At 40.0% G+C, this 14,212-nt stretch overlaps 1 protein-coding gene across 2 annotated transcripts in view; it reads right to left on the bottom strand.

Annotated features, from left to right (window-relative positions):
* The window catches only part of WNT8B (Wnt family member 8B), a 68,816-nt gene that overhangs the window by 15,247 nt on the left and 39,357 nt on the right, over positions 1–14,212 (bottom strand). Inside the window, exons 2-5 of one of the 2 annotated variants that reach the window (XM_077454439.1) lie at positions 10,793–10,826; positions 8,709–8,847; positions 8,081–8,296; positions 2,281–2,406 (exon numbers count right to left, since the gene is read on the bottom strand). In XM_077454439.1, the coding sequence (XP_077310565.1) occupies positions 2,281–2,406; positions 8,081–8,296; positions 8,709–8,847; positions 10,793–10,826 (515 nt within the window). The remainder of the gene's footprint in view (positions 1–2,280; positions 2,407–8,080; positions 8,297–8,708; positions 8,848–10,792; positions 10,827–14,212) is intronic. The other variant, XM_077454440.1, reaches the window with a different exon arrangement.

The following is a 14,212-nucleotide window of genomic DNA, read 5'->3' as shown; positions in this document are numbered from 1 at the left end:
CTCACTTTTTTACTGGAATTTCTTTTATTTATTTATACTATGGAAAATGCAACAGTAGTGTCAAGCATTTGCAAAGATGTGCAGGAACACTGAACACTCACATGTGGATAGGAATAGAGTTGAGAATTTTTTGTCAGGCTGATTTACCTTTCAAGATAAATTAGGAGCCAGGGACTTCAAAAATATCACTTTAAGGTGGGCTGACCCTTTAAAAATACGTGTATGCATAACATAATACAGCAGAGGCATCTAGTGCAGATTGGACAACAGAAGCAAAGTTTTCAGGCTAATATAAAAAAAAAAACAGAATTTACATTTTATCAGCAAATTTCAGTCAGCCAGAGCAAAAAGTTTTTTTTGTGTTTTTTTTTTTTTGTTTTTGTTTTGTGTTTTTTTTTTTTAGGGATAATGTATACAATAAATCATCTCAAGTCACTGAGGTATATTCTACTAAAGGTAAATAGACTGTGCACTTTGCAAGTGCAGTTGCACTCATTTTCCCCAGAGCTTAGTGAATGTGGTAAAGCTTTGTTGATTTCCATCTTCCAATCACGTGCACGCAAAAATGCTTCTTTTTTCTTGCACCTGATTAGGTATTCTTTATGATCCTTATCATATTCACTAAACTCTGGGGAAAATTAATGCAATTACACTTGCAAAGTGCACAGTCTATTTGCCTTTAGTAAATTAACAAAATAGACAAGCAGACCTGTGGTAAATATCTGTGGTTTGGTTGGTATCTGTAATGTAGCGTTTGCAATTTATTGGTTAAATTATAATAAAGTTTACAGGCTACCATACCTCAATATCAGATTACAGCAAAACATAAGGCAGTGCACATGATGCCATTCTCATTAATACATGACTAAAACTGAAATTTACCAGGCTCACTTTATGTTGTTCCCAGCTGGGTGCTAAATTGCCATATTACTCCACATGTATACATAAGGGAAAACTCCACCTAAAACACTAATATATACTGCATTATTGTTAAACCATATTGTAATTTAACTACCTGACATCTGCGCTATAGCCGAACGACGGCCACAGCGCAGATCTGAATTCCCGGGAGGCCATCATATGACGGCCTCCCCTGTGCACGCTCCTTGCGTGTGCTCTACAGGGGCGTCACTGAGTCTTGGGTGATCACCGATCTAAGTAAGGGGCCGGTCCCGGCCCCTTACCATGTGATCAGCTGTCAGCCAATGACAGATGATCAAAACAAAAGCTTGGTGATTGTTTTTTTTTTTTCTCCTCACGCTTACAGCGGAGGAGAAAAAAAAAGCCGATCACCGGCTTATTTTAAAGGGACATCGGTCCCGAAAAGGAAGAGGCAATTATGCCTTATATTATAGAGTCTAACAGTGCCCACAAGTGCCACCTATCGATGCCCACAAGTAACACCTATTGATGCCCACCAATGGTGCCAATCAGAGCCACCTAGAAGTGCTGCCTATCACTGCCACCCATCAGTGCCGCCTCATCAACATACATCAATGACAGACAAAAAAATACCCGTTATAAAATTTTAAAACAAAAAAACAAACAAACAAACAAAAAAAAAAAAATCGGCCTTTTTACATTTTTAAAAAAAATAAAATAAAAGTCGCACAGGTGATCAAATACCACCAAAAGAAAGCTCTATTTGGGGGAAAAAATTATAACAATTTCATTTGGATACAGTGTTGTATGACTGCACAATTATTCAAAATGCGACAGCGCTGACAGCTGATAATTGGTCTGGATAGGAGGGGGGTTTAAGTGCCCAGTAAGCAAGTGGTTAATGTTAATATTGGTGTTTCAAACGTCATTTCACTATGGCGATCCAAATATTACTTCCTGTACTCAGTGTATAAATACCCACTGGAAGGTCAATAACTGCCCATGTGGTTGGTTTGATGCTTTTCCAAACAGTCTGTCTGTCAGTGTTTTTTTGAGAAAGCACCCTGTATATGCCAGGTCTAAAACTGTTTATTAATTTCAATGGTTCAGTCAGACCTTGTAACTGGGATGAAGGGTAGCATTATTTAAGTATGTTCTCTGCATTGTTCTGGCCAGGGTTGCCTATCATTGTCTCTGCATTTTGTTCCCACCACTGCTGAAGAACATTTTATAGATGGTGAAAAAAAACATGCCAACACTAGTGCTGATTAAGAAGTGACAGGATATAAATACAGTGTGTGTGTGTGTGTATATGTATATGTATATATATATATATATATATATATATATATATATATATATATATATATATATGACAGAGAACTCTTTTGTTCTTACCAAGTTGTCCATTTCTGGAGTCATCGCAACCACAGTTATCAAAATCTCCAAGGCTACAGTTGCGTGTAAGTGTATACATTACTCCAGCTGAGCTGATGGCATGCACAAAGGCAGTTTCTCGATTTGCTGGAATAAAAAAAATGCTTGTTTAGAATTTTTATTTTCTTTTACTTATATTATAACTAAGATTAACACTTAGAGTCCATTTACACAGGGGCAACTTTGGATCCGATTTGAAGTCGTCCCAAGTCGCCTCAAGTCGCGTGACATGATAAAAATCAATGTATGTGAATGAGAGCCGTCTTAATGTACACTACTGAAGTTGCTCCGACTTCAGAAAAGGTTCCCGTACTACTTCAATCCGACTTCTAGGCAACTTGTACCCATTGATTTTAATGGAAGTTGCCTCCAAGTCGGATTCCCATATTAACGAAGCAACTTTATTGAAGCAACTTTCCAGGAAGTAAAAAAAGTTTTCTAGGCAAACCCCTCCCTCCCACAGAGCTGATTGTTATGTGATTGGCCACTGGCAAAGTCCCCTGTCCTGGAGGCAATTTCAAGTTGTGTTGTAAGTTGCCCCAAGTCGCTCTGTGATTCATACTCAAGTCGTGTCCAAGTTGCCTCCCAAAGTCACGCTGGAAGTCGTGTTGCCCCTGTGTGAATGGACTCTGAAGCCTCATACACACTATCAGCTTTTCTGTTGATTTTTGTCTCCAGATTTACCAAAACCATGTAGTGGAAGGGCCTGCCTGATTGAATACACATTGAAACTCCTAAGGTTTGACCTCCTATTATATGGTTTTGGTAAATCTGAAGGAAAGAATCAGCATAAAATCTGATAGTGTGTATGGGGCTTTAGGCTGGGTTCACAATGTGTGCGGATGCAACTCACAGCAGGGGTCTGGTGTGTCCCTGTTCTCCGTTTCAGGGACGAATCAGGCCTAAATATTTGCCTGAATTTGGACCTAACACAGAGCCAAAGACACATAGGACACCTGTGCAATGTGCTCCGCGGCCGCCCCGGAGCTGTGTGACTCGGCTCCATTTAGAGCCGGTCACAGTCTCCTGTCATGCGAATTGGATGCGGAAAACCCCACATCCAATTTGCACAAGTGTGAACCCAGCCTAAGACTAACATTGCTACTAGGCATCTATTAAAAAGTTAAATGACGTTTATTGCTCCTAATGCAATCCTTTTCTCACTTGAAAAAGCTTATTAGACCCATTGTATTTATCCCATTGTAGTCCAAGATGACAGGGGTTTGTTTATGTGGTTTTGTCTATCTCTAATATAGTTTTTAGTGCAATTTGTCTTGGCAACACTGTTTTATGTAAATTTGAGCACATGATGCATAAGTCCACAAACACCTTCATAAATGGTGATATCTATACATTGTGCACCTACTAAACCTACATTGCAGAAAGTATACAGCAATGAATGCCCTCCTGGGGTCCCCTGGACCTGGAGGCCCACATGCCTTGCTGCTTGCATGTCTAAACTCTCCACCTGTGGTGTTGGTTAAAGTGGACCTGTGAGGATAGAAATATGGAAACTGCTATTGCTCACATTGTTTTTAAAGGTGCAGTCCTAGGGACTGTCATGCTAATCCTTATTTCACTACCTAGTAACTGACCTGGAACAAGCATGATCTCCTGCCCTACATGCTTGTTCTAGGTCAGTGACTCACTAGGCAACGATCAGGATGACATCCCTGGAATATGTTTAATAAATACAGAGTCAAAAATGAGAGCTATTTCTTTCCCTACAGATTCAAATTCTCAGTCACTGTGCGAGAGATTTACTAAAACTGGTGCACACAGAATCTGGTGCAGCTGTGTAGAGTAACCAATCAGCTTCTAACTTCAGCCTGCTCAATTTAAGCTTTGGCAGCAAAGCCTAGAATCTGATTGGTTACAATGCCCAGCTACACCAGATTCTGTGTGCACCAGTTTTAGTAAATCTCCCCTTGTGTGTCTACCTGCAAGATAAGGGATGCAAATTATTCACTTATTTATCTTATAGCATTTATTGGTATTTCAGAATGTAGGCACACAGCTCTCTACCATGATTTACATATCAAGCTCCCATCAATAAATATCACCAATCCTTACAACTAAAGAAACACGTCAATTCTTTATCACATGCCTAAATCTAACTGCTGTCTGTTAAAGTGGTTGTAAACCCTTACAACACACTTTAACCTACAGATAAGCCTAGATTAAGGCTTACCTGTAGGTCCAAGAAATATCTCCTAAACCTACATGGTTTAGGAGATGTTTGCCAAAAGACAGGCACCGCTGTCTACGGCGCATGCACCGTAGACAGCGGCGTGCAGGCGCACTAAGCGCGACACAGTCAATGGCGACATGCCACGAGTGGCGGCTCCTGTGCGCATGCGCGGGAGTGACGTGATCGCGGCTTCGCCGAATGACAGTGGCGGAGCCGCGAGACCCACCGAGAAGATGGATGCGCCGGACTACAGGGGACAGCGGTGACTTCGCTGGCTCCTGTGTCAGGTAAGTGACACATAATGGACTACTATGCGATGCATAGTAGTCCATTATGCTTTACCTTTGCAGGGAATGAAAGAGGAAGTAAACCCATCAGGGTTTACTTCCTCTTTAAATGCCGCTTTTCACACTTCCTACACTATTATGAGTTGGTTGAACTACATGCAAAATTTTGAAAATATTTTCCATGGAAAAAAAAAAAACACATCCTTGATGGTCCAGGACTAAAATGTAGGAGAGAGAACTGAAAATGGATATAATGGAAAAAGTGAAGTATTGTAATCATTTTCACTTTTACCTTCATGGATCTCACTGGCAGCAAGTCATTAAAGAGGAGAGCAACTATTAAAAAGATTTTTACCTAACTTTTTAAAATAAAGCATGACAACAATTATTGCACATGTACTTATTCAACAACTAATACAGAGAAACAGTGAATAATTATTGTATTATATAGGACACACATACTGTATACCACACAGCACATAAGCAAAAAAATATACATTTTAAGCTACAGTACTTTGGCAAGAATCAGCAATGTATTTGTTATTCAGTAACCATAATATACCTTTCTATGCCTGTAATAACAGGCTGATTCCTACAATACAATGCAAAGTTGTAATCTAACTAGTAAAGTGTAATTTGCCATAATCATACCAAAATCATAATCCTTTGGATGTGTGACAGGTTGCTCTATTTTTTTTGAGAATTTTGTTCTGACCCACAACCCAAGAGCTTCTTTTACTGCTGTTATCTGTTATATAACCCATAAACTAGGAAAATATGCTAGGATATGTATTTCCAAGAAGGATAGAGATTTTTTTTTTCCTGGCCCCAGTTGTGTTTGATGGGGAAGGGGCAGCAGATTATACAGCCCTGGCCAAAAGTTTTGAGAATGTGAAAATGAATATTTGTGTCAAAGTCTGTTGCTTGGTATACTGAAGTATAATTACAAGCATTTCATAAATGTCAAAGGCTTTTATTTACAATTACATTACGTTTATGCAAAGAGTCAATATTTGCAGAGTTGACCCTTCTTGTTTAAGACCTCTGCAATTCGCCCTGACATGCTGTCAGTCAACTTCTGGACCACATCCTGACTGATGGCAGTATATTCTTGCATAATTAACAGTTGGAGTTTATCAGAATATGCAGGTTTTTTGTTCACCTGCCTCTTGAGGATTGACCACAAGTTCTCAATGGGCTTAAGGTCTGGGGAGTTTCTAGCCCATGGACCCAAAATTTCAAAGTTTTGTTCCCAAAGCCACTTGGTTATCACTTTTGCTTTATGGTAAGGTGCTCCACCATGCTGGAAAAGGCATTGTTCATCACCAAACTGTTCTTGGATGGTTGGGAGATGTTGCTCTTGGAGGATGTTTTTGTACCATTCTATATTCATGGCTGTGTTCTTAGGCAAAATTGTGAGTGAGCCCACTCCCTTGGCTGAGAAGCAACCCCACACATGAATGGTCTCAGGATTCTTTACTGTTGGCATGATACAGGACTGATGGGAGCACTTGTCTCTTCTTCTCTGGACAAAGTTTTTTCCAGATGCCCCAAACAATCGGATTCATCAGAGAAAATGACTTTATCCCAGTAATCAGGAGTCCAATCCCTGTACCTTTTGCAAAATATCTGTCCCTGATGTTTTTCCTGGAGAGAAGTGGCTTCTTTGCTGTCTTTCTTGACACCAGACCATCCTCCAAAAGTCTTCAACTTACTGTGCGTGCAGATGCACTCACACCTGCCTGCTGCCATCCCCGAGTAAGCTTTGCACTGGTGGTGCCCAGATTCCACAGCTGTAGGAGATGGCCCTGGCACTTGCTGGACTTGGGCGCCCTGAAGCCTTCTTCACAACAATTGAACCTCTCTTCTTGAAATTCTTCATGACGTGTTCACTGACCACTGATTTCCATATTCTCCGAGAAAAAAAAATCTAAATCCTTTGTGGTCCACAATAGAACAGTTGTACGGGTGAAGTGTGAGTTCTTAAAACACTCTGTCTGAGGCTGCTTGCTCCAAAAGGTCTGGTGTGAAAATTGTTGATATCGCTACTTTGTCATTCACAGATCTTACAGAAGATGACAATTTACCTTGATCTGCAGTGCAAGGATCTCCTTCCTTCTACTTCATTCTTTCTCTATTAGTCTTTATATAACCAGTCATCATGGGGCCACTCTGAAGTGAGAAAGCAAAACCCTATTCTTCTACCAAATCGGCACCTCCACACAGACACAGGCATGGTATGCCAGTCGTGGAGAAAAATATTGCAGGAAAACCACAGGCAATACTGATGACTAGTGCTTTACTCTCTGCTTGCCCTTTTTGAGTACAGTTTCCACAGTTCAGGTCCTCATTGAGCCTTAAATTGCCAATGAACAATGTTGTTTTTAGAGTCCACTGTAAGGGTAAATTATAATTCTTGCCCTCAAAAATAATGGTAGTTTTTTTCCCCCAAAACATAACATATTTAAACTTATCATAAAGGTATTTCTTAAAGAAAAAATGTCAGGGATCATTGACAAAAACATATAAGATCAAATTATAGACTGTCTTTTTCAGTCTTCTTGGAAGCCCTTGGTAGCAGTGGTTGCCATTCACCACTTACAGATGTTCTGAGGCCATGCATCTAGAAAAAAATCAGATGTGTAAACTATTATTTTTTGGAAATGCATTGAACACTACTCTGTTTAAAACAATGTACTACAACATCAAGACATTTTCAGTTCAAGGTCTCAAAGTCATAAGCTCTAGGTGCGACATGGTACCTGGTGCTCAATGTTTGATGTGGTCAATTTGGCCAATGCTTTTGTGAGTCCTTTACTGAGCACACACATATATTGAGCTATTTGATTCAATATAATCTCTTAGTGACCTTAGTGTCAGGAAAAACCTGGTGGTGTTAGACTTTAGATAGTTGGGAGCTTGGTGCATGCTCCTAAAAAGAAGAAAGAAGACGTCTTTAACAGTCCTTATTACCTCAGGGAATTGATAGATGACAAAGAAGGTTAAGACCTGTTTCACTATAGTACGAAGCGTCCATCAAGGAAAAAAGCAACACAACATTTTTTTGATGAAAGAAACTCAAGCTGAAATGATGACGTAGAAGCAGCAGGTTATGTGACAAAGATTTGTTAATGATACAGAAGAATAAAATATTGATCTTATAATTAAACCCAAAAAGGGAAATCTTTGTAGGACTGGGCAAATTATTTTGTAAAAGTACAGAATCTGGAAAAAAATACTTGCACTGTAGCAATGGAGCCATGAAATAGAAGAAAGCTCTAACCTGGAGAAAGGAATCCCGCAGAAAGAGATACTCCAGGTGGTGGGTAATTCGGTGGAAATGGGATCTGGAGACGAGATAAGAATGTCCGGTTGTACTGAGATTCAAGTCTAGAGAAGAGGATCCTGTTGAAGTGAATGCTCCAGACTGGAGAAGAAGGCCCGGTGTCATAGAGGCTGCTGCCTGTGGTAGAAGATCCAGTAGAAGGGGGGGTCCATTCTGGAAAAGAGGATACTTGGGAAATTGAGGGATTTTAACCCCAACCAACTTATCTTGAAATATATATCCTGAATTGATTGATAGAATGGAATCAATTTGGACTTCTGGAGGCATCCATTGGCAAAAGGTCAAGGGGGTTAAGTGATAGCTCTTGGATAGAAATGGCAAAACACCACCACCAGGAAGAAGAACCAAAATCCCCACATTACCACACAAACTTAGAAAAGTTACCCAGGAAATATTTCATAATAAAGCCACAGAAAATACTCTATAACTTAAGTGAATATATTCCTATAACAATTTAAGTAATTAACTTCTTCCTACCTAAATAGTTTATAGGATATTCTTAAGAGAAGAAGAGCACACAAGGTACAACAATCAAGATATGATGAATAAATTAAAAAAGAATTACCGCTGCGTAGACCCCCATGGCTGGAAAGCTGTAATGTTCTCTCTGGGCAGTTCCACCGGTCCCAAGCAAACTGGTATTTACACTCTTCAATACCACTCTGTGCCCCAGCTGCCACACTGCTTGAGTAAATAAGATAGGCCTATGGGAAAAATCAAAGTAGATGGTAAGTGCATCTACTTTCATGTAGTAGTAGAACAAAAATATATTATGGAGGTGGGGTAGAAGACAGGACGGTCTTATTTTTTCAACAGATGTTAGGCTTTAGCTTTTATATTCAATATCCCAATATTTTTTTAAATTGGTGAAGCAAATGCTTTTCATTTTGTCACACTTAACCCTTCTGCAATGCTAATTTTCCCCTGTTTTTACACCAATAGATATGAAAAATGCTTCCCCTTGTTACTCCCTCAATCACCCCTGACATCTCTTTCTGTGGAGAGTTGCATTGTCCCATCACTTGACTCCATACTCTGTATTTTACAGATGCTGGGAATGGGCCAAGGTTTTTTGGAAAACGCTTTGCTAAAACACTCTAGGTTACAGTATTTTTTTATTAGGATTTTGTTCCACTTTAAAAAGACAAATTGCTAAAACAAGGCAAAACACAATCATGGACCCAACCTTAAAGAAAGTTGAAGTAAGGTTGTGCACAGAATCATGTGTGCTGCCATGTTTTCCTTTAATACTGCTAAACAAACCATACCTATTTTGTTTAGGAGAGCCTTGAGAAAAGAGTTTTTCCCTATAACAAGGCAGTCAGAGGGATGCATTCATTTCCTTTAGTTGGTAATACCGTTATACTGACAAGTCTTTTCTGTGGACCCATGCAACTGGGAGATTTACATACGATAAGTCTGAATGATCTATTCGCTTGTTAAGGTATTTTTAACTTTCTTAATTTTTTTTTTTTTTTACATCAAAAGACCAGTGCATTCTTGCTCTATTTTTATGGATACCTATTTTATTCAGTCTGACTTGGCCTAGCACTAGACATGTGCATGACGAAAAAATTAGTTTTGCTTCGTTAATCTAGTTATTTTGTTTAGTTCAACTCAGTTGATTCGTTCATTTCGTATTCGGAATTTCTTTGAATTTACTGATTTTATTCCAATTCAAATCGATAAAGCTTTGAATATGACGAAACAAAAATTTTATATTGTTTTCAATTTGAATGCAGCAAAGTGAACAAAAGAAAAATCTTCATCAAACAATTACGACTCTTTAAATCACCTTTGGCTTAACAAAAACAACATTATTTTGAAATGGTACTCTAATAACACACACAGTCTTTGGTTTCAGCAATATGTGTACAGTTAGAATTCGACTGGAGTTCAATGCAAAATATGATTTAAACTTCAGTCCGAATTTCGTTACGTTATTCGGAGCAGTCGGTAAAATTTGTTTATTGTAGTTAGGGTATTCGGATATATCAGAATCTCCAAATAACAAAAAATGTGTCTGAATATTAATTTGGAACAAAGCAAACTGTACATGTCTACCTAGCACAGGAGGCGATTTAGGGACTTATAATTGTGAGAATGTGTTTATGGATAGGGCACAGCCTGCCACACTGGAAGCTCTCTAAAGACCAGCATTGGTATCACACAAGATGTAAAAGGTTGTAAAGTTGACAGAATGTGTAGACTGTAACTGCAAACCCTATCTTTTGAAAATCTGGCTGTTCCTATTTTACTGTTACCGTTTCTCATACAGTTACGAGAAATTGCTTTAAAGGGCGCTAAATATAAGATATTACCAACAGGCTGTGCCCATACATCTAAGTAACATTGTTCAAGTTATTTCTGTGTTAATAGACTACCAACAATCATAAACTATGAGTGAGTTAAAATTTTGGGAAGATAGAATTTTTGGTTTGCCTCTGCCTTTGCCTCTATTGTAGTATTCCCATATTCGAGGTAAGGAGCATTGCAGTTTCAGATACTATACAATGCAGATTCATAAGCCTCAAAAACGACATGTGTAGCTGTAATATGTGACGGCCCTTCAACCCTGCAAAGGAGACCTCATACAGGACAAAAATCACTCTGCAAAGTGTAAATATAGATCAAAGGAATGTCTCTTACCTTGGGACCAGTCATCAGAAAATTGTTCACTGACCTGCAAGAGACAGAGCAGACCATTAATTGAAAGAAACATACTCCAGCTTCCCCATCCAGAACATGCCAGGAATTCTTCATTCATTTGTCTTAAGAGATGCATCCATTATAATACAGAAAATATAGAACATGTGGAAGACTGCTTCTAAAGCTTATGGCCAAACATTATAAAGGGCATGTTGTGTGGGTCACTATTATGCTGGATTAGATTTCGATTTTTCAATCAAACAGACAATCGTACCCAACAGTTAGTCTATTTAGCTAAAGTCAGCATATGGTTTATTTGCATAGAACCATTTCCCTTAAAAAGAATACTCAAATAAAAGGACTAAGCAGCTGTATCCTATGCAGGCAGTCCCCGAGTTATGAACGTCCAACTTGTGAACGACTCCCACTTACGAACGGGGCGTCTCTGACGTTCTGCGCATGCACAGCCACTTTTCAACATCGGAAAATAACATCTGCGCATGCACGGCTACTTGACAGAACATTGGTAAAATACGTCTCTGCCGTTCTGCACATGCGCGTCCGACTTATGAACATTTTCAACTTAAGAACAAACTGGCAGTCCCTAACCAGTTTGTAACCCAGGGACTGCCTGTATGTTGTTAACTGAGTTACAAATATTGTGTGCATATTTCTTTAGCAGATCGGCCCCTAGCAAAGGTCGCTGAACAGTATTTTGGGAGGAAAGGTACTTTAGCACAATATAAACTTGAGCTAATGAGAGCTCAAGACACACCATGTAAGCAACTTTTTCTAGGGTTAAAATATCTACCTCCAGTCACAACAATGGTAATCAGGCAAAATCTGTAATCCATTAATGCACTTATGTGCAAATAAATGAAAATTAAAAGGAGAATTACGGAAAGGTATGTGTTACATTTTTTGGTTTCCTGGTGCCTTCATTGCAGCATACATATGGTAAATAATTCTCTCACAGGGAGGGTTGCTGCAAAAAAAGTTTTAATTTAGATTATAGAGCAGACAACTGCAAAGCTTTTTTTCCCAAAGTCACGAGAAGTGAGTGCAGCTGGATCTAAACTATAGTGGGTCATGAATGAAAGATGACCAACTTGCCGCACGACAGATAGTTTCTGGAGAGACTTGCGCTAAAGCCACCCAGGAAGATGCCATTCCCCGCGTCGAGTAAGCATCAATTGATTTTAGAACGGGAAAAACACTAACCCGTTATGTTCTCTGAATGAATCCAACTTGCCAAGGTTGTCTTTGATGCTGCCATTCCTCTTCTTGCACCCTTAGCCCTTGTACACACGGTCGGAGAATCTGTCGGAATGTGTCCTATCGGACCGCGTTGTCCGATAATCCGACTGTGTGTGGTATGCATCGGACTGATTCCGTCAGACCCAATTTTCCAACTTGTTGGAAATATTTTCCCGACAAACTGGGCCGATCAGACATACTCCGATCATGTGTAGAGAATTTTGATCGGACCAAGTGCCACGCATGCTCAGATCAAATTTCTACATCAAAGCTATTGGCTACTAGCCTGAATGTAGTCCCATCGTAACGAAATTACGTCATCACATTCTGAAAGATCGGATTTTGCGCCAACTTTGTCCGACCGTGTGTATGCAACAGTTTCGGACAAGATCCGACGAACAAAATCCGACGGATTTGGTTGTCGAAATCTCCGACCGTGTGTACAGGGGCTTAGAGATCACAAAGAGACATGGATCTTTAGGAAAAGATTGTGTCAGCACAATGTAATGTTGAAGAATCCTTGCCACGTCCAGCTTGTGCAGCTTTGATGTTGCTGGATCTTCCCCAAAAGCTGGGAGTACCCATTCTTGATTAAGATGGTATACAGGGGGAACTTTAGGTATGAACTGGTGAATCGATTGGAGGACCACCCTGTCTGGAAAAAATTGAATATAGGGAAGTGTTAATCGATCACAAGGAGACAGCTTGGTCAGTAGAGTAAACCAGGGTCTTTTCGGCCAGTAAGGAATTACTGCTAAGATGGTTACTTGTTCTTCTGTTAGGCATTGAAGAATGCATAGCCTACTTGGAAGATCCATTGGAAAGCCTCCTGGTTTAAGGACCATACGTTGTTGTTGATGAACTTCCTTGATAGGCGATCTGTCTTTCAAGAGCTGGGATATAAGATGTCTGAGGTTGGTGAGATTCCTTTCGGCCCAGAGTATTATCGGGGTTACCTCGTTGGACAACTACCTGCTGTGCATCCCCTCTTGGTTCTGGACATAGGCTTCTACCGACTTGTTGTCCATCTGTAGCAAGATGGACTTGCCTCTCAGAGAGGATGCTAGATGAGATATCGCCCATCCAGGCTGCTCTTAACTCCAAAATGCTGGATACTATGCCTTCTGTTTTGATTTGCCATCTCCTCTTGATCAACCGATTTTCAAAGTGGGAGCTCCAACCCAAACAACTTGTATCTAAAGTAAGAGTGATCCAAGAGATGGGGCCAAGATAGCGATGATTTAACAGATTGTGGGGTCTTGTCCACCACCATAGACTGGATTTCATCAAACATGTAATCAGAATCAAGTTGAAAAATGCGGAGATGCCACCTGGCCTACCTTACCATTGGGGTGCATGAGGAAAATTGTCCCAGGAGGCTCAGACACATTCCGCTGCTGACATGGTTCTGTTTGCCATAGCTCTCCCTACCTTGGCTAAGATTAGAGGGATTTTCTCTGGTGGGAGTGACACCACTCTCTTTGGGGTATTGAACAATGCCCCAAGGTATATTATTTTTTGTGCTGGGAAAAACTGTCTCTTCGGATAGTTTATTAGCCAACCGTACTTTGTTAATGTGTCCACAACTTTCTGTAGGTGAGTTTGGAGCCTTGCCTTGTATTGAGACAGTATCAGTATATATCTGTAGAGTGCAGGATACGTATCCCCTTCTCCCAAAGTGGGGCTAGAATTGCCACCAACACCTTCGTAAAGGTTTTGGGGGCTATCAATATGCCGAAAGGCAGACATTGAAACTGTAGATGAAGTTCCCCTACTTTGAATCGTAGAAAGTGCTGGAAATCATAAAGAATTTAAATATGTAGGTAAGCGTCATTGAGGTCTATAAAGACCATCCAATCCTTCAGTTGCACTGCTAGGATTTCCATATTGAGATAGTCCATTTTGAAATTTTCTAGACTGATGAATTTGTTTAATCACTTTAAGTCCAGAACCGGCCTCCAGCCTCCTGGTTTTTTGGGTACTAAAAAGATTGGGGAGTAAAACCCCAAAAACCTTTCTGACTCCGGAAATGATATTACTGCTTCTTGATGTAACAACGTCTATACATTCTGGATAAGAATTTCCTGTTTTTTTCTGGAACTTAGGATCTTGGTGGGTAGAAACGAAGAACGGGGCGGGTGCAGCCTGAACCTCTAGAAGTGC

This window comes from Lithobates pipiens, unplaced genomic scaffold, assembly GCF_037356315.1.
Source record: "Lithobates pipiens isolate NorthernLeopardFrog02 unplaced genomic scaffold, aLitPip1_a1.2 Scaffold_25, whole genome shotgun sequence".
In the NCBI taxonomy this organism is placed as follows: domain Eukaryota; kingdom Metazoa; phylum Chordata; class Amphibia; order Anura; family Ranidae; genus Lithobates; species Lithobates pipiens.
This window is presented reverse-complemented; position numbering and strand designations above follow the sequence as displayed.